A 19,810-nucleotide genomic window follows, 5' to 3' on the forward strand; every position below is an offset into this window, starting at 1 on the left:
TGAACATGCAGATTAGGTAAATGGTGAACATGCAGATGTTGGTATATGGTGAACATACAGATGTCAGTAAATGGTGAACATGTAGAGGTCAGTAAATGGTGAACATGCAGATGTTGGTATATGGTGAACATGCAGATGTCGGTAAATGGTGAACATACAGATGTCAGTAAATGGTGAACATACAGATGTCAGTAAATGGTGAACATGCAGATGTTGATAAATGGTGAACATGCAGATGTCAGTAAATGGTGAACATGTAGATGTCAGCAAATGGTGAACATGTAGACGTTGGTAAATGGTGAACATGCAGATGTCAGTAAATGAACATGCAGATGTCAGTAAATGGTGAACATGCAGATGTCAGTAAATGGTGAACATGTAGATGTCAGTAAATGGTGAACATGCAGATGTCAGTAAATGGTGAACATGCAGTTGTCAGTAATGGTGAACATGCAGATGTTGGTATCTGGTAAACATGCAGATGTCAGTAAATGGTGAACATGCAGATGTTGGTATATGGTGAACATTGCAGATTAGGTAAATGGTGAACATGCAGATGTTGGTATATGGTGAACATGTAGAAGTCAGTAAATGGTGAACATGTAGATGTTGGTATATGGTGAACATGCAGATTAGGTAAATGGTGAACATGCAGATGTTGGTATATGGTGAACATACAGATGTCAGTAAATGGTGAACATGTAGATGTCAGTAAGTGGTGAACATGCAGATGTTGATAAATGGTGAACATGCAGATGTCAGTAAATGGTGAACATGCAGATGTTGGTATATTGTGAACATGTAGATGTCAGTAAATGGTGAACATGTAGATGTCAGTAAATGGTGAACATGCAGATGTCAGTAAGTGGTGAACATGCAGATGTTGATAAATGGTGAACATGCAGATGTCAGTAAATGGTGAACATGCAGATGTTGGTATATTGTGAACATGTAGATGTCAGTAAATGGTGAACATGCAGATGTCAGTAAATGGTGAACATGTAGATGTCAGTAAATGGTGAACATGCAGATGTTGATAAATGGTGAACATGCAGATGTCAGTAATGGTGAACATGCAGATGTTGGTATATGGTAAACATGCAGATGTCAGTAAATGGTGAACATGCAGATGTTGGTATATGGTGAACATGCAGATTAGATAAATGGTGAACATGCAGATGTTGGTATATGGTGAACATGTAGATGTCAGTAAATGGTGAACATGTAGATGTTGGTATATGGTGAACATGCAGATTAGGTAAATCGTGAACATGCAGATGTTGGTATATGGTGAACATACAGATGTCAGTAAATGGTGAACATGTAGATGTCAGTAAGTGGTGAACATGCAGATGTTGATAAATGGTGAACATGCAGATGTCAGTAAATGGTGAACATGCAGATGTTGGTAAATGGGGAACATGCAGATGTCAGTAAATGGTGAACATGCAGATGTTGGTAAATGGGGAACATGCAGATGTCAGTAAATGGGGAACGTGCAGATCTCGGTAAATGGTGAACATGCTGATGTCAGTAAATGATGAACATGCAGATGTCAGTAAATGAACATGCAGATGTCGGCAAGTGGTGAACATGCAGATGTTGACAAATGGTGAACATACAGATATCACTTATCAGTAAGTTGAAGATCACTGTGGTACATCTTCAAGTACAAATGCAGGGTTTGAAATTGGTACAAGTCCTATAGCCCTTGCCAAACTGCCCAAATGTTAAAGTATCATATGGACGAGTAGAAATTTGCCGTTTCTTAAGGGTTTTTCTATATGTTATCATTATATGGACTAGTGGACTGAAAATGTTAGTTTCTACCGCTGAAATAGCCACTGTCTAAGCTTAAGGCCTTAAGGATTATGTTACAGTTGAAGCCTGGTGATGTATGCTAATACATTAACATCAAGTTCTTTGTGCTATATTGTAGGAACTGATAAGCAGATATGCTAAAGATCTGGGACTTGCAGAAACAGAAGTTGTTGAGTTGTTGGAATCTCTAAGGCAACATGCTCTTCAGAAACTTTCTGAGCGTGACAAGTTTCAGAAGGAAGGCATAGCAACTTTGAAAATGATCATCACTGCCTGCCAAACAGAAGAGGTATGAGAATGAGGATACATCTAGTATATGTAATGTTCTTTTTAGCAGTTGAGTTGGGCTTTTGTTGTCAAAACAATTTATTTTTATAAACACAATGCCTCAATTATCGTAAAATATTTAATGCTCAGCCATATAATGTGTTGGTTTTAGTGTTTTGTATATTAACAGTTTGTTTTTTTAAATTTAATTTTAACTCAGTTTTTCATTCAATATTGTTTTCCATAAATATAGTGATGGTATAAACATTTTTGTCGTGTTGTATTGCATTGTGTTTCCAACTGTATCCATATGTATACATGAATGGACATATTTAGTTCAAACATATGTTCCAGAAATGACAACTTTTTCTGTTCATATGCAGGGTTTGAGGAAGCATGCTTACACAACAGAAATCCAATTAAGTGCTGATGGATCTGACCTGAGGAAGAAGGTGGCCCATAAATGTAACCTTCCCATTGACCAGATCAAGCTCATCACCTGTGGCCGTGTCATTAAGGATAATGCTTCCTTGCAAGAACAGAGTGTTAAGGTGCCTATTTTAAATGTCAAATCTGCAGTTAACATGGTCCAAGATACTTTTCCAATTATTTTTGTAATCTCAATTTTCAAGAAATTCATTAAAGTTAGGGTTGACATGCAAATATCTCCTGGGTATTAAACAATGTGTTGTCTGTGAGTCAGACAGATATGTTTCACTGATGTTTCAATTATTTGGTACTCTTATCATCAGAATGGGTCCAAGGTGATGGCTGTGCGGCTGTCGGTTGCTGAGGCAGAGGCACACAGGCAACAGAAACAGGCTTCTAATGTCGCCAAAACTCGCGAAGCCGCGGAACTTCTCACAACCAAGATAGACTCAGGTAGGTCAGGTACAGTGTCCTATGTTATGCAATATTGCATGTATACTTTGATAGTACTGTACTACTGTTATTGGGCAGACCTTACATTTAAAATGTACAGTCATATTTAATCTGGGGTATTCTAAATTCAATTGACTATATGATTTGTGGCTATCAGCTTGGGAGCAAGTGACGGGACTTCTTTTGTTTCTACAAGTGATTATGAAAATAACTAAAGATCTACGAGGAATTAGAGTTTATTTTTCCAAAGGGAATTAATGTTGTAGATCCCATGTGAGCAGGAAAGATAAACCTCAATTCCTAGATTTGAGTTGATTATTCTCTTTCTTACCCATAATCTAATTTACTGAACACCTCTCAGGAGATCCCATTGGAATTTATCATGTATCAGCACATGGATGATAGACTAAAAGAATGATGAATGGAAAGTAGTACCGACATCCAATAAACAAAAGCTGAGTTATTTATAGAAACACTTACCAAGAGTATTGCAGAACATTCAATACCTTCTATCCGGCTTGAATTGTGGGTAAGAAAAGACGTAACAGATGATACTTTGAATGTTGCAGAAGAAGATGACTTTGACATCCAAATTGCTGACCAGTCTGGGAAGCCATTACAACTCCCTCTGGAAGAGAAGAAGGTTTGCTGACATCCCTGTTGTGTATTCTACCATATCAGTTGAAAATACTGTTCTGATTGTGACCCCAGTGGTATTGAAGCTATGTTAGACAATTTATTTTGCACAACTCTATCATGTATTGATACATGCTGACTGCTTCAAAATTGTTTGTAGAGCATTAATATATCATAACAAATGCTTCTGACATCATTCTATTGTTGTTTAGGTTTAACTTGTGTATTAACTAGCAGGGATGTGAAATCTCCGCGGAAACGCGGAAAATCTCGTTTTTTAAAACAGTAGTCCTCGGAAAAAATCATCTTCCGCGTAAAAATTTAATAATATTTTTAAAAAAAACACTCCGAAAAATATGATCGAAAACCGGAAAATTGGCGCAGATTGTCCTGTTTTCGATCAGAGCTTTCACCAGCATAGGTTTTCGGACATCATACGTTTTCTGTCACGAATACTTGCACTATAACGTGGGATGTGGCGTCACACAGAAATTGTAAATACTCAGAGTCAGCTGATGGCTTGTTTTTAAGATAAAGTTGTCTTTTAGCCTGTAAGTGAATGAGATGTTTTACAGTTGTTCATGTGATAAGCGAGAAAACTATGAATGTTTCTTCAGCGTCCAAAACCCCATGTCATGGGGATATATGTTGTATTAATGTCTTATGTTTGCAATGGAGTTTTGTTTTTTTCATCAAAAGGTAAGTACAAGGTAAGTTTTTTGTCAATATGCTTCAACATGGGGAAAGGGTCAGACATTGCACGCTTGTGACAGTTGTCCTTGTGTCTGGGGTATGGGGGTTGAAGTTTATGGCAGTATTGCTCCCAAACCTGGCGGGTAGCCAGGTGCGCGAAAGCTATGCCCAATTTTTTAAAAGTACTGATTTAACTTCGAAATTTTACTGCCATCTTGTTTATTTGACTTATGACTTTGGCCATTGACTTATTACATTTCTTGGTGTGAATGTTGTCCAAACTGCACAAAATTGCTTAAATGCAATCAAATGTTTTAAAACCCCCTAGACTTTTCCTCTTTTTTCGGGAAAACCTGCTCCCCTCCCTGATTAGTGCAAAGTCATGTTGATGTGAACAGCTAACCCCCATGCACCGACAATTCTGTGGTAATTAAGAGCTTTGTTTCTGTCAACCTCAGTAGAGGTGTGCGGTATTACCAGTTTACCAGTCTACCCAGATTTAAAATACCAATGAATATGTATCATAATACATTTTGAAAATATTGCAGTGTGCAAACGCTGTGACGTTTTTGTGATGTATATGAGTGGTGGACCACAAAGTTAAAGACACACATACACCGACATCATCTACTGAAAATGCAACCTAATGCATGCAATATATTGTGGTGCATATATCGCAATACATCAGTCAATGCACCAGTGAAGCCAACACCATCACTGAACCTCAGCGTGGTCTGTTTCATTTTAATAAGGGTGCTTCATTGTAGTTGCATGTAGACTATCTACATTTGTTGAATATCTGTATGGCAGAAGGTGTATGATGGCATGTATTTGTTCTAATGAAAATATACTTGGTCATTATATTCTCATTTCTGATCAAAATGATCACATAGCAAGTTATTGCTGTTGGGATGAGTTAATATACTAGAGCATGCAGTGTCCATATTTTGCCAATACAAATCCACCAGTCAGGAAATAGCCCACATTGACTTTCTGTTACAAGTATATATCATGACAGAGCATGATATGGCTGGAGAATTGCTTACATTAATTTAGAAAACCATTTATACTGTAGGTAAAGAAGGGATCTATGTAAGTTTACAGAGCATTATTCATGTTTGCCTCATTCATGTCACACAGTGTGACAATACAGTGTTGTCCTCTGAATGCTCCAGGCCCTGACTCTTGCCATGACACTTCATGAGAAGGGGCGAGCATCGCTGAAGAAGAAGGAGATATCTCAAGCTTTGTTGTTGTTCCTGGAAGCTGACACAGAGTTTAGGTAGGTAAAGAAAAGCTTGATACGTTGGTCCATTTGTCAACACGACCATTGAAGAAGGTCTGTTGATAACATCAGTCAGAAAAAGAATGCACTCCTATGTCAGTTTAACTATTTCATAGGCCTGTAGCCTGTATACATAGCCTAAGTGGTGGTGGGGTAGCCTGGTGGGTAAAGCATTCATTGTCACCGACACACATGCACGCACGCATGCATGTGCGCACACCTCACCACTGAGAGTTGTATGGTTCTGTGTCTGCTACAGCAAGTGCAAGGCTGAACTACTGCATGCTGTCGACAACTATGCAGTCCTGTGTCTGGATATCGTCTGGTGCTATCTCTGTCTCAAGAATGTGGATCAGCTTCCTGATGCAGGTACAATATGTCATATCAGCTAAACCTTCGCAATACCACTATGGGTATTACATGTCAAGATAAATGTGTATCTTTATTTGATCCCTCTGCACTGTTGTCTTCTACAAGAGTCTTTTCCAACCTTGAAATGTGATGCGTTTTGTTGTGCTGCTTGGCTCTCAGCAATTTCATCTTGTTTGTTTCTAGAGTGGAGACTTGAGCAGAGTGAAAAATGTTTCCTCCGAAGTTATGGGGCTAACAATGAACGTCTGACGGCCGTGAAGGTACATGAGAATTAGCATACTTTATAAAATTGTTGACAGCACTAGTTATTACATGAAGGTTAATACACTCTTTTATTTTGGTTGAAAATGTAATACCTTGAGCAAGGGAAAGGCCAATTCACGTCATGGAACTTTAGACATGTAGACATCCTGTAGACATCCTGTTGTACGTCCATAGGTCTCCATGCTGTAGACACCCTGTTGTAAGTCCAGTGTACCTCTACATGCTGTAGACGCCCTGTTGTACATACATAGCTCTCCATGCTGTAGTCACCCTGTTGTCAGTCCATAGCTCTCCATGCTGTAGTCACCCTGTTGTATGTCCATAGGTCTCCGTGCTGTAGTCACCCTGTTGTCAGTCCAGTGTACCGCTCCATTCTGTAGTCACCCAGTTGTAAGTCCATAGCTCTCCATGCTGTAGTCACCCAGTTCTACGTCCATAGCTCTCCATGCTGTAGTCACCCTGTTGTACGTCCATAGGTCTCCGTGCTGTAGACATCCTGTTGTACGTCCATAGGTCTCCGTGCTGTAGTCACCCTGTTGTACGTCCATAGCTCTCCATGCTGTAGTCACCCTGTTGTCAGTCCAGTGTACCTCTCAATGCTGTAGTCACCCTGTTGTACGTCCAGTACGTGTACCTCTCCATTCTGTAGACACCCTGTTGTACGTCCATAGCTCTCCATGCTGTAGTCACCCTGTTGTCAGTCCAGTGTACCTCTCCATGCTGTAGTCACCCTGTTGTACGTCCAGTACGTGTACCTCTCCATTCTGTAGACACCCTGTTGTCAGTCCAGTGTACCTCTCCATGCTGTAGACACCCTGTTGTCAGTCCAGTGTAACTCTCCATGCTGTAGTCACCCTGTTGTACGTCCATAGGTCTCCGTGCTGTAGTCATCCTGTTGTCAGTCCAGTGTACCTCTCCATTCTGAAGTCACCCAGTTGTAAGTCCATAGCTCTCCATGCTGTAGACACCCTGTTGTACGTCCATAGCTCTCCATGCTGTAGACACCCTGTTGTAAGTCCAGTGTACCTCTCCATGCTGTAGACGCCCTGTTGTACATACATAGCTCTCCATGCTGTAGTCACCCTGTTGTCAGTCCATAGCTCTCCATGCTGTAGTCACCCTGTTGTCAGTCCAGTGTACCTCTCCATGCTGTAGTGTCTCTGTTGTAAGTCCAGTGTTAACTGCAGGGTGGGACAGGGAGTGAACAAGCCCAGGCCTTGTTCATGAGGCTCCATCTTCTGCAGGGAGTCATGGCCTTCCATCAACATCGAGTCAAGGTTGCAGCCAAACTCCTTGGCCAGGTAATGTATCCTTAGCTCTGCTTCCTTCAGATATCATATCTTATCACTCTAGGATGTTTGTACACTGCATCTAAGGAAAACAACAAATGATCCTCCAATTCAGATCCGTAATACAGGTAATGGGTCATTTCCCCCTTAAGTATTCACATCAACATTAAGCTCTGGTTTTATGGAGTATGTTTTGTAAGGGTGTGCAGTATTATGGGTATATCGGTAAATTGATGTTAATTTTTTCCACAATATGTAGCACAATATCATTTTTTAATGTTCGATATATCGGATGATTTCAAATAGCGATTTTTATGATGTGTTTAGTGTTATATACTTGTCAAATGCCTTTGCTGCCCCGGAGCATGCATCTGGGGCCCCAAGATGGTTGTGTATTTATTGACTGAGTAAACATAATGTTGTACCAGCTTCTTGTTATGTTCAATTTATGAACGTCAATTCATACCTTAATGTATCAGATTGCTTCTGAATTCAAAATTTAGTATTATACAATATATCATGATATGTATTGCAATACGGCCTTGTGCATCACAAAATATTGTGATACACTTTAAACCTCCATTACCCATCCCTTAATTGTGTTGTGTCAAGGATATTTCATGCTATTATATGGTAATCTCTTACAGGCTGAAGAAGAGTTGAAGTCTTTACAAGTGGATGAAAATCTTATCACTGAAGGTACCTATTATTGAATTCACCCTAATTAATTGAGAGAGAATACAGTTGATCATAGAAATAATAATGACATTCATTGGTGTAAGATTGTGCTCAATATTCCTCTGATATCCACTGACATTAAATTAGTATGTATTAAATTTCTCAAGTGCATGAAGTGTAGAACACTCCACCTGTGGTATGACATTTATTTCAGTGATGTCTGTTGGCTTCAAGGAGAAGGAGGCTCGACTTGCTCTCAGGGCTTGTAAGGGGGATGTCCAGAAAGCCGTGGATCATATCATCAACAGGAGAAAGGTACATTTACATTACATTAAGTTGCTCCATAGGCAATGCTCTGTCCAGGTGCCTCATACTAAGTGTTTTTAACGAATGAAGACCTCTGAAGTGATCACATTTACCTTCAGCTTCAAGATCTGATATCTGAGGCTCTTTGCTCATTTTGATTTTTTTGTACACAAATGGAAAGACCCGGATCAGTCTTGAATGATGAATGCACAACAGTACATGTGTCAGATAAAAAACATATATTAGTATTTGTCTTCATCAGGAGAAAAAAGAGATGAATATGAAGCTGAATCAAGAAAGGAAAGAAAAATTGAGAGCCAAAAAGTTTGGAAAAACTGCAAGTGGAGAGTGGTCAGTATTGGTCAATTATTAGAGTAGATAAAGGAATCAGACCTCATTTCTCTGTTCTGGTATATTTCATACAAGACATCACACATGAAGATTAGAATAGGTCTTCACCAATCCAGGCTTGCCATAAAAGGCGACTATACTTGTCGTAAGAGACGACTGACGGGATTGGGTGGTCAGGCTAGCTGATTTGATTTCCAATTGCGTAGATTGATGCTCATGATGTCAATCACTGGATTGTCTGGTCCAGACTGGATTATTTACAGACCAACGTCATATAGCTGGAATATTGCTGAGAGCAGCGTTAAGCAACAAACAAACAAACAAACAAAATCATACAAGAAATACAGATTGATGCAACACTGTTGGAAATTAAGTTGGAAATACAAGGGATCCTTGTCATAGCTCTATTGTTAAAAGTTAATACTATAGGAGCAAACCTCTTGGACCACACAGGGCCCTGTTCCACAAAACAACCTGAGCACACAGGTGATACTAAGTCGTGGGATTTCAACCTTGGACCTTGTGTTGTGTATATGTCTTTCTTTACTAAAGGTTGTTTTTTTATGTGTTAGGTATTTATTTTTGTGAATTACCTATTTCTAATCATTTATAATGGTTCATGAATAAACTATTTTGATTCAATTGCTTTAAACTTCAATTATAGTTAATTTTTAAAAAAACTAATCACATGTTAAATTAATACTTAATTGTCATATCTATATAATATCTGTCATTAAGAATAAATAGAGGATGTTTGTATTTGCTTGCTAATAATGCAACCATTTATGCCAGGTTGATAAGTTTATTACTTTCAAGATAGCATGTCCTCCACATATGTATGGAATACTTGTTCAATCAATACGTGCATACACTAATTTGTCATCTGTGCTCACACAAGCATAATTTCAGAGGCATGTTTATTCATAAAACTGGCCAAATAATGACAGGTTGCATGGAAAACAAGAAATTTGAGTGAAGCACCTAAGAATTAAAATACATTTTTAAACCTCCCTGTGAACATGGTGAAGCAACATCCGTCAATTTGGAAGGTGATCACATAAATATTTTTGTTTCAGTGGAAGCGGTACCATAATGTCTTCATCTTTCCATTAATGGATTCCTTTTTTGGTAGTTCAAGGGGAACACTCTTAGTTGTTCCCATCTTCTTTATCCTGGATGTGTTATGCTCCATGTTTTTACTGAGGAGGAATTAATAAGTGGTGTTAATGATATGTATACATGGATATCAAACAACACGTAGGCATGCAATCACGGTAGCTTACAATGTGGTGGAAGTTAGCGAAGCAGTTTTTGTTTAGAAATTACATATGACGATTAAGTAAAATTTGTACCCACAAATTATGTTAGAAATAGACAATAAAATCCTAAACTGTCATGGTTTTAACAGTACATTGAGTGATGGTTTTACCCAATGGATGTCATGCAGCCTTACGAACACAACCTTAGTGAGCACTTCAGTTGGAAACTGGGTTTTGATTGAGATAAAGTTCTTTTGTGAAACAGCTGTTACTTCAGACTAAAAATAATTTTTACCTTAGTGGTTAAGGTTCCTTAGCTAAGGTTGTTTTGAGGATGGGGCACAGGATCACCCTTAGTTTCAGATGCGGCATAATAACATGAAGTGAGTGATGGAAAATATTATGTCACGATGTCAATGTTTCAGCCATTTAACAAGTTCTTGTAAGGATCAATGGTGATAACAACAGTAATAGAAAGATCAACTGATCTCATGTTTGTCCTGCTGTGTAATACTGACATCAGACTTGTCCAGTAGCATTCTCTATTTTGACTATTTCACTATTTTATCATTTAAGGATTGATTTTCATGTTGTGCATTTATCGAAGGATATCTGTCACAAATTGTATAAAATCATGGATTTATAAATGTTATATCTATCCCATGTTGACGTGTGCACAGGCTGAACATGCACAACATGGACATGTTGGTTGGTATGGGGTTTGCCAGCGGTGCTGCTGCGGAGGCTCTCAAACAGGGTAATAATGATGTCAACATGGCTCTTGAGGTGAGTTCTTACACCACACTCATCATACACATATTATTCTTCCATCACAAACTGTGTTCATATAGTTTTAAGGAAAACTAAAGCTAACTACATTCAACAGCCTGTATTATGGCAGGGTACATCACATAATAATTACTATCACAACCCCAACCCACAAAACTGGTATGTAATGCAACTCCGCCAACACATAGCAGAGGAAATGGGTATCGTTGACTTGCCCACATGGATGACGAAGGCACATCTCTTCACACGTAACTCCACCTCTGGCAGAAATGGTCAACGAAGACGACAACCTTCTGCGACGGTGACTACGAGGAGGAGAATGTGCAATCAAGCATTAATCAGTACAATAATGGGTCAACCTTACAAGCAATAGACACTCAGCATATGAATTCAGTGACGCCACCACATGGCATGGCCGACCCAAGACAAGTCAACCTTTCGGAATTGCTGCAAATCCCTTCAAGACATGGTCTCCAGGCTCACAAAAACCTTTCAGCCAGCTCATAACCATATCTCACCACCATAACCAGGGACAGGCAACTCAGGAATAATTGATGAACACAGAACTTGCAACAATGGTGGAGGGCAACATGACTGGCAAGGACCCCAACACCTTACCATGGTTGGATGCTATTTCCTCATCTCTCCGGACACAAATATTTGAAATTTAGGATGTTAACTTGGCGTTATTACTCATGCCTGACGAGATTCAAACAGGCTCTCGCACCACTGTCGACTCCTGATAAACTAGTGCATCAGCCTTTATTCATGTGGAATTTTATAACAGCTTTTTCACACTACAAAAGGAAAAATGACTAAAGTTAACGGTTGGTGGTCTCAGGAACTTGATCAATATCTACAAAATATGACAACCGATGCTTCATGGTATACATACCATAAACTGTTATCTGACAAAGCTGCTGCAGCTATTGAGCAACTGAATCAATAACTGTACTGGGGCACGTTTTTCACTTCCAAGAAAGTCAACCTGTATGATCTGTGCCAGGACATAAGATACATGATGGAATTCTGCCCCCTATCAGCAGAGGCAGGTCAGACCACACGGCAGGTCACCCCAAGTTTCGAGGACAGGGGGCATAACCCTTGCAGTTCCCAATCCCAGTATTCAAGAGATTCAGGATTCATCTCCTTTCAAGGTCGGAAAGTGTGCTACAACTACCAAGATGACCAATGCACATTCCCACAATGCCGTTTCTTACACATCTGCATTACGTGCAAGAAAACCCACCCCAGAAGCAGATGCCAGCAGGACCCTACCCCTGATTCAACAGACAGTGCTGGCAGGAATGGGAAACGTCATAAATGACTTGGCTTACAACAGTTGGGCACGATAACATCATCATTGATTATAGACAGTCTCCAAACCAAATTGCAAGATCACCCCGACAAACATATGGCTAACTATCTGATGTCAGGTTTTCAGCAGGGATTCTTCATCGGCATAGAGCATCGTCCAACTACTTCCAAAGTATTTGCAGTCAACGCATGGGTTACACAATGCCACTGTTGTTTCGGACCTGGTGAACACTGAGCTGCACAAAGGTTATATGGTTGGTCCATTTGACTCCAGTCCCTTCCTACATCATAGAATCAACCCATTTGGCCTAGTGGAAGGGAAGTATTGGAAAAAACGAAGACTCAGAGGTGGACATGTCAGCACCACACAATGATCTACTCGACCCCAGCTTAAACTCACTGATTGTTAAAGAGAAGTTCTCCCTCTCCTATGTCAAGGTAGATGATGCTATCACCATCATTAAGCAATTGGGACATGGTTCCTTTATGTGCAAGACCAACATAACAGATGCTGTCAACTTATTCCCTATTCACCCAAGTATCTGGCATCTAGGACAACTATATTATTTTACAGGACTGGTATTTAGGTGTAGATCCAGCCCAAAAATCTTCGACACACTCTCAACAGCCATCTGCTTTATATCCCAAAACAGTAACAACATTAGATATATCCTACATTTGATGGATGATTTCATATGTTTTGTGGAATCACTGACCAAAGAGCACATGATTATGACAGCACTGATACAGATGTTCAAAGACCTTGGCATCCCATTAGCAGCACACAAGACCAGGGGACCATCCACATGCCAAGAATACTTGGGTATCTCTTTAGACTCTGTCCACATGGAAGCCTGTCTACCCGAATACAAGATTTCTCGTATCTTGGCCATCATTGACAGTCTGCTACTTCGTCACCAAGATCGTCACCAAACGGAAAATGTTGGTGGTGTTGGACTTTGCCATGCAAGTAATTTGACCTGGACGTTCATTTATTATCAGCTTGCTGTTTCGATTTGCTTATTCACTACCAAGTTTATCTGATAAACTTCAATGAATCAATCTCAATGAAGAATGCAGGATAGACTTCGACATGTGAAGAGATTTCTTGCGCTGTTGGAATGGGGTTTTGATGTTTATTATGGAAACCGTAGAATCACCAGATGTCACGTTGTTCACAGATGCTTCAGGTGCATTAGGCTATGGAGGATATTTTCAAAGACAGTGGTTTTCCTCACCATGCCCACAAGCATTAACTGAACAGGCAAGAAATGTCTATAGCATTGTTGAAACTGTATCCCATAGTTTCAGTAGTAGTTTTATTGGGTCACAGGTGGAGCAGGAAATGCATCAGATTTTATTGCGACAACACAGCCACTGTCTGTATTGTGAACAAAGGCCGATCTAAGTCTACTATTATCATGAAGTTGATGAGAAGGTTGATACTGCCATTAAGTACCATTTTGTGTTTGTAGCTAAGCAGGAACCTGGGAAGTTTAACTGCATTAGTGATGCACTCTTTCAGTTGCAGTTCACCTGATATCGCCTGCCAACCCCGTGTCCCACCATGGTGGAGACGATATATCCATAACTGAGACAATGATGATTCGACCTCGAATAGTTATGGCCTTGTGCAGTGTCAGAAAGGACATTCCATGTCTATCAGTCAGGTTACGAAACCTTCATCAGATTCATGGCCTCGTGTGATGTAGTTTGGGGCAGCGAACTGCCTCCTTTGTCAGAACAGACACTGTTGCTCTTTGTGATCTACTCTTACAAAACATTCAACCATCAAGTCCTATATTTGTGGACTGAGATTTGTGTACATGAGAGCAGGTGCAGATAATCCATGGGTGACAGGGTCCAACAAACTGAGTGTCATGTGTTAAACCATTGTGCTTTCCTTAGAAGTTTAGTCCATCCTCATGAAAGCATGTGTTGCTTGGCCTTCTTTGCATTTCTCAGATGCGGGGAATTTACATGTGAGGTATTCAAACATCTCTCACTCAAACTCAAGTTAAAATCATCTATCATTGATCCATTCCGACAAGGTATCAACCCTCACCATTCACAGAGTAGGCAACGACATCTGTTCAGTTTCGAGTATGTTCACCTACCCACTCTGGTGGACCCAGGCGACTCGGCAACCTGAGGCCCCCCTATTTGTGTCGCTGGAGGGATAGGCTCTATTAAGAACTTTCTTTATTAAGCAAATAAATATTCTATTAGCAGCAGCTGGTTAAAACCCAGAATCATACAATGGACACTACTTCAGAATTGGTTCTGCTACATCTGCAGCAGCAGCAGCCATACCAGATCACATGATCCAGACATTCAGACGTTGGTCATCTCAGTGCTACGTACGCTACATTCGAATATCCGATGAATCCATTGCCAGGGCTCATAGATTGCTGTCTGTTGTTCTGTTGTGCTGTCTGTGTAGGTTCTAACACCGTTATCAAGCATGTGATGTACAGAGTGTGGTTGACAAGTATATATATACAGGAAGGAGGCAGTGTCTATACAGTAGAGTAGATATCAGATGTAGTTACATTGGAGTGGAGAAGCCTGTTATGTACAAAAAGGGGAGTAAACATATTGACCGGCAAAGTCGCTCCTATGTAATAAAGAAGTTGTTCATCCACAAATATTATCCTTACTTAGTACTCCAACTTCTAAATGCCTCCCAAAGAAGGTATGTATGTGTTGTTCAATGTCATCCAAACAGAGTTAGTGTTAGAGTTAGCCACTATCTTGAGTCCTGTCACTATCAGACAACAGTCTAGTGCTTTAGCATGTTTAGTCACGAATCCATCAAGGTGATTTGGCATCTATATGAACAGGATGTGGAATAAATTTTTATTTTTCACAGTCGCAAACTTGTTGTCAATGCTGTGTCTTTAATTCACCATAATGCATTCAGTGCAATGTTTACATTTTTTCTATTACAGCTTCTTAACATTTTAAGCCAACTGATCATTTGGCAGTTATCCACAGATCCTCTTGTGGTTCTTTACCCCCATATTTACAGTAATCTAAGGCTTTCCTGTCAATTTAGTTTACCCAGTCAGCACTGCCTGGCGATCAGGGCAAGTAGTTAGGGTCCGAGACTCCTGCTTGTGTGGCTTGACCGGAGTGGTGGTCACCATGGTACTCGATCACGAGCTGGTGCACTTGCCTTTTAATTCCAACCAGCAAGGTCAACCTGACAATCTAGGCAAGTATAGTTTGGAAGGTAATTTAAGGTACCGATGTTTACTACAATATCTGAAAAACTATTGGACCGTGACGAACAGGTCTGGTTGTTGATGAAATATAGTGATAGCTAAATAAAGATTTTTTATTCATGCACCGATTGTCTTTAAATGTAATATCCAGTTATGTATGACTGTTTAATAATATCATACCAACTTTGACTGGAGTAGGTCCGATAGTTTTTCAGATATTGTAGTAAACGTCAGTACCTTAAATTAACTTCCAGACTATAGCTCGTAATCCCTGCATGTGTGACCTGGCTTTTGAATATTGGTACAATGAGAATCTCCCTCCACCAAATCTTAATAGATCTTTATTTCTACATCTTGTGTCTGTCGTTTGTCATTATAAATTCAGACTTAAGAATTAAGTGCAGTTTATGATGGCAAACACAAGTTTTAACAACAGTGTTGAAGATAATGTGTTATGTTTTTCCCCCTAAAGATTCTACAGACACATCCAGAGCTGCTTGACATTGTTGATCCAGAGGATGAGGAGTGGGAGGATGTGCATGTCACAGATGATATGTTGGCTCAGGTAACTAGTACAATAGGGTTTGCTTGTATATAGACTACCAGTGGCTTGTTGGCTCAGGTAACTAAACTCACGTCCAAAAGAAACTTTACCAGAGTTTGAAATCACTCTTGCTCAAAAACAACAAAACATACATGCATGAAGTAAAGTGTATTGAGAAGATCACTAAATCAACATAATCAACACTGAAAAAGACAATCATACCACGACCGAGAATGACGTCAGAGCCCCCCAAAGTTTGGTGTGGTACAAAAGTCGAGCTTTCAGAATCATGGACAATAGGCAGAGTACATAAACAATCGCTCACGTTCAATAACAAGTCATTGGTAGCGTGTGTGACCACCAAATGCCTTAATACATGCAAAAACTCTTCGCCGCACAGAAAAAGTCAGTCGTCTGATGAGGTCACGTGGGATTTGACGCCATTCTTCTTGGAGGGCCAAGATCAGTTCTTGACGGTTGGCTGGAGAGTGTGGTCGTTGTCGAACACGACGATCCATCAAGTCCCAGAGGTGTTCTATGGGGGACATGTCGGGTGAGCGTGCAGGCCACGGCAGGACGTTGACGTTGTTGGCTGCGAGGAAGTTAGTGACAATTCTGGCTGTATGGGCTCTAGCGTTGTCATGCTGATAAATGACACCACGTGGCTGTTGTTGGAGAAATGGTAGGACAACTGGACGAAGAATGTTATCCATGTAACACAGAGCTGTCAAGTTTCAATCAATGATGACCAGCGGTGTCCTCTCCTGCCCACAGATCCCTCCCCACACCATGACACTCCCTCCACCATATGGTACGACCTCCTGCACGCAACATGCCGCTGTTCGTTCATCCCTTCGGTGGTAAACACGTTGTCTTCCATCAGCCCTAAACATACAGAATCGACTTTTGTCAGTGAAGACAACCCTCTGCCAGTCACGTCGTTGCCAATGTTGTACAGTCCGGGCCCATCTCAATCGCAGACGATGATGTTGCGCTGTCAATAGCTGTCCTCTGTATGAGCCCTGAGTCTCCTGGCCACTGTCTGTCGACTAACCCTGTGACCTAAGGCATTTGTCGCCGATGACGTCACTGTCAGGAAGCGATTTTGGAGGTGTAAGGTACGCAAATACCGGTATCATGGGGCGTGGTCACCCTGGGTCTGCCTGTTCTTGGCCTGTCAGTGGTCGGCCCTGTCTGTCTGTAACGTTGCATCAAGTTGGTAATGGCAACACGGGAGCAACCGAAGGTTCGTGCAATATGGGCGTGGGTGGCTCCCATCTGTACCATACCCAAGGCTCGTTCACGTTGTTCGACTGTGAGTCGTGGCATTTCTTTTGTGGTTTTTTTTCACTGTGGATGTCTGACTTGCCGTTGCAATCGTTTTATACCCTTACCTGCACGTGCATTTGCAGTTGTCCGTGATGCACGTGTTTTTCACTTTTTCCCGTGTTATCTCGCAAACATGTAACAGACGATTAACATTTTCTGCATACACTATTGTTGTATTTTTAGGTTATGCGTTTTAGATAGACTTCATGGGAAAAAAAATTATACTTTGTCTGAAATTTATATTTTCAGTTGGTAAAGTTTCTTTTGGACGTCAGTTTAGTACAATATAAGTTGAAGCAGGATCATGAGGGGTAAAACCTAACGAGGGACGCATAAAATCCCTTGTACCCGAGTGTTCCTGCTGTAACAAATTTATCTTACCGACATGTTTTAATATGACATTGTAAAATGATTCAAACAAATTCAAAATTGATAGAAACAGCTGTTTGATTAGGTTGCTTTCGCTATGTCACCTGACTTCAATTGACTTGGAAAAAGTGTGCAGGGGATTTGCTTGTGGTGGGGTATAAAAGATTTATTCCCCCACTGAGAAATTTATTCCCCTCCAAAGCGGGTTGCACATTATTTTATTAAGATCACATGGACCAATCAGAACCCACCATTCTGACATGGACATATGATAATAGGGTTTGTTGTCAACAGCAGAAGAAACTAATATGTTTAGTCCACTATTCCTTATTAAGATAGCATGAAACAAAAAAAACAAAAAATAGCCAATTTCTACTAGTCCTTATGATACCTTAACTGTTGTGCAGTTTGGCAAGGACTACATGACTAGTGCCAGTTTGGGACGTTGGTTTGCATGTATGTTGGCTCAGGGAGCTAGTCAGTAATATTTCATGCTGATCACAAAAGCATTGTTGGTAATCAAATAGGGGTCCTGGGGAGATATTTGTTCTTGTAGTTGTAGCCGGGTGGTGGTGCTAACTCTGAATGAGTTATAGCCACATAAGTACCACCCACTTATAACCCCCTTAGATTCATTCTATACATATATATATACATGTTCATCTATTATCACCATCACTTCATTCTATGTTCATTATATGTTGTCCTTGTCTGCAGTTGAATGTCAGCCAACTAACACCAACCTGATACCCTTTTGCAGCCTCTGTAATTTCTCCAGCTTCACCTGGACTTCCCCCTATCTATTTTTAGATATGTCCACCACTTTATGTGACTGAAGCATCTTGACTTCCTTTTAATACCTGTCAGATGCTACCTTTCTTCTGATTGGCCCTTTGGTCCACTTCTTTAAACTTCCTTTCTCACCTGCCCTCCTCATGCATTCTGCATGAACTCTTTATGGAGGAAGGACTCTTGTTTATAGGTGAGAAACATTTCAATATTCTTATCTCTTTCCATCCTGCTTTAGAAACAATTATATTCATAGAAAGGGTGTCACAGCTTTTCATTAAAGTAAAATATATTTAATTGCATTATTATTTAATTTGTTATATCTAATAGTTTGCCAGCTCACACATTTTGTGTTACAATAATTGAGCACATGGTCTTCAACCATGTGCTCCCCAACATATCCCTATAAATTAATCTGTTTCCTTTTGGCTTAAATTAAATTATAACATATTCTGCATGAACTCTTTATGGAGGGAGGACTCTTGTTTACAGCTTCCCTCCCACCATCTACCCCAAAAGAATAAATATCATCATCATCTTCAAGAACTGCCTCATGTTTTGACTAGCAGCCCAGTGGCTGGACACATGACACCACGCCCGGCTACAAAATGGCGCCCAACGTGGGGCTTCTAGTTTCATCAGCACCATCACTTGTACAGTGAGAAGAGGCAGTTCATCATTCATTAGATGGAATTCAATATAGAAGAGTTCATTCAGTTTCCAAGGACATCTTATACACTTATGTGAATGAATAGTTCATTCATCATTGTTTCATGAAGTGTATGGACCTTTGAACTTTTGATTTTTTGTGTTTCACAAATTCAGGACATTGACTTTTGAGCCTGACTATCGAGACATTTGTGATCCACCTTGTATATTTCTATTTATCCTGTGATATATATTATATGTTTATCATGTTTATATTTGTTTGGAATTCATAATCATATTGACTTTTACAGAGTATTGATTATATTACAAATTCTATTTCTACCACATTTCTATGTCTACAGTGTTTATTTAAATTATATATATATATATAGTATAGATTCATTTTCATCTCGCTGACAAGTTTATTCTGAAAAATTAATTGGAGTTCATATCTATTCAAAATTTCACCACTGATCAAAATTTCAGGTTAATATTAAGTGTAGCTGGTAATTATTTGACTTTGATTCCAAATTTATATTTGAAATTATTTAACATTTAACTTAAACAGTTCAATTTCAAAATCCAAAGTTTTTTTTTTACTTGATATTTGCATTGATACCCTTCTTACTTTACCTGTGTCAGACTCTATCCTCAGTACTTCTTTTTCCATGCTGTTCCTGCTGTCTTTCCTTCCG

At 39.9% G+C, this 19,810-nt stretch overlaps 1 protein-coding gene across 1 annotated transcript in view; it reads left to right on the top strand.

Annotated features, from left to right (window-relative positions):
- Positions 1–19,810, top strand: part of LOC124126462 (NEDD8 ultimate buster 1-like) — a 38,128-nt gene that overhangs the window by 8,098 nt on the left and 10,220 nt on the right. The window contains exons 3-15 of the mRNA XM_046489902.2: positions 1,940–2,110; positions 2,472–2,639; positions 2,841–2,970; positions 3,540–3,613; positions 5,475–5,581; positions 5,844–5,953; positions 6,140–6,216; positions 7,408–7,521; positions 8,157–8,208; positions 8,402–8,502; positions 8,756–8,844; positions 10,784–10,889; positions 15,909–16,001. Of these exons, the coding sequence (XP_046345858.2) occupies positions 1,940–2,110; positions 2,472–2,639; positions 2,841–2,970; positions 3,540–3,613; positions 5,475–5,581; positions 5,844–5,953; positions 6,140–6,216; positions 7,408–7,521; positions 8,157–8,208; positions 8,402–8,502; positions 8,756–8,844; positions 10,784–10,889; positions 15,909–16,001 (1,392 nt within the window). The remainder of the gene's footprint in view (positions 1–1,939; positions 2,111–2,471; positions 2,640–2,840; positions 2,971–3,539; positions 3,614–5,474; positions 5,582–5,843; positions 5,954–6,139; positions 6,217–7,407; positions 7,522–8,156; positions 8,209–8,401; positions 8,503–8,755; positions 8,845–10,783; positions 10,890–15,908; positions 16,002–19,810) is intronic.

This window comes from Haliotis rufescens, unplaced genomic scaffold, assembly GCF_023055435.1.
Source record: "Haliotis rufescens isolate VD_foot unplaced genomic scaffold, xgHalRufe1.0.p SCAF_4, whole genome shotgun sequence".
Lineage (NCBI taxonomy): Eukaryota > Metazoa > Mollusca > Gastropoda > Lepetellida > Haliotidae > Haliotis > Haliotis rufescens.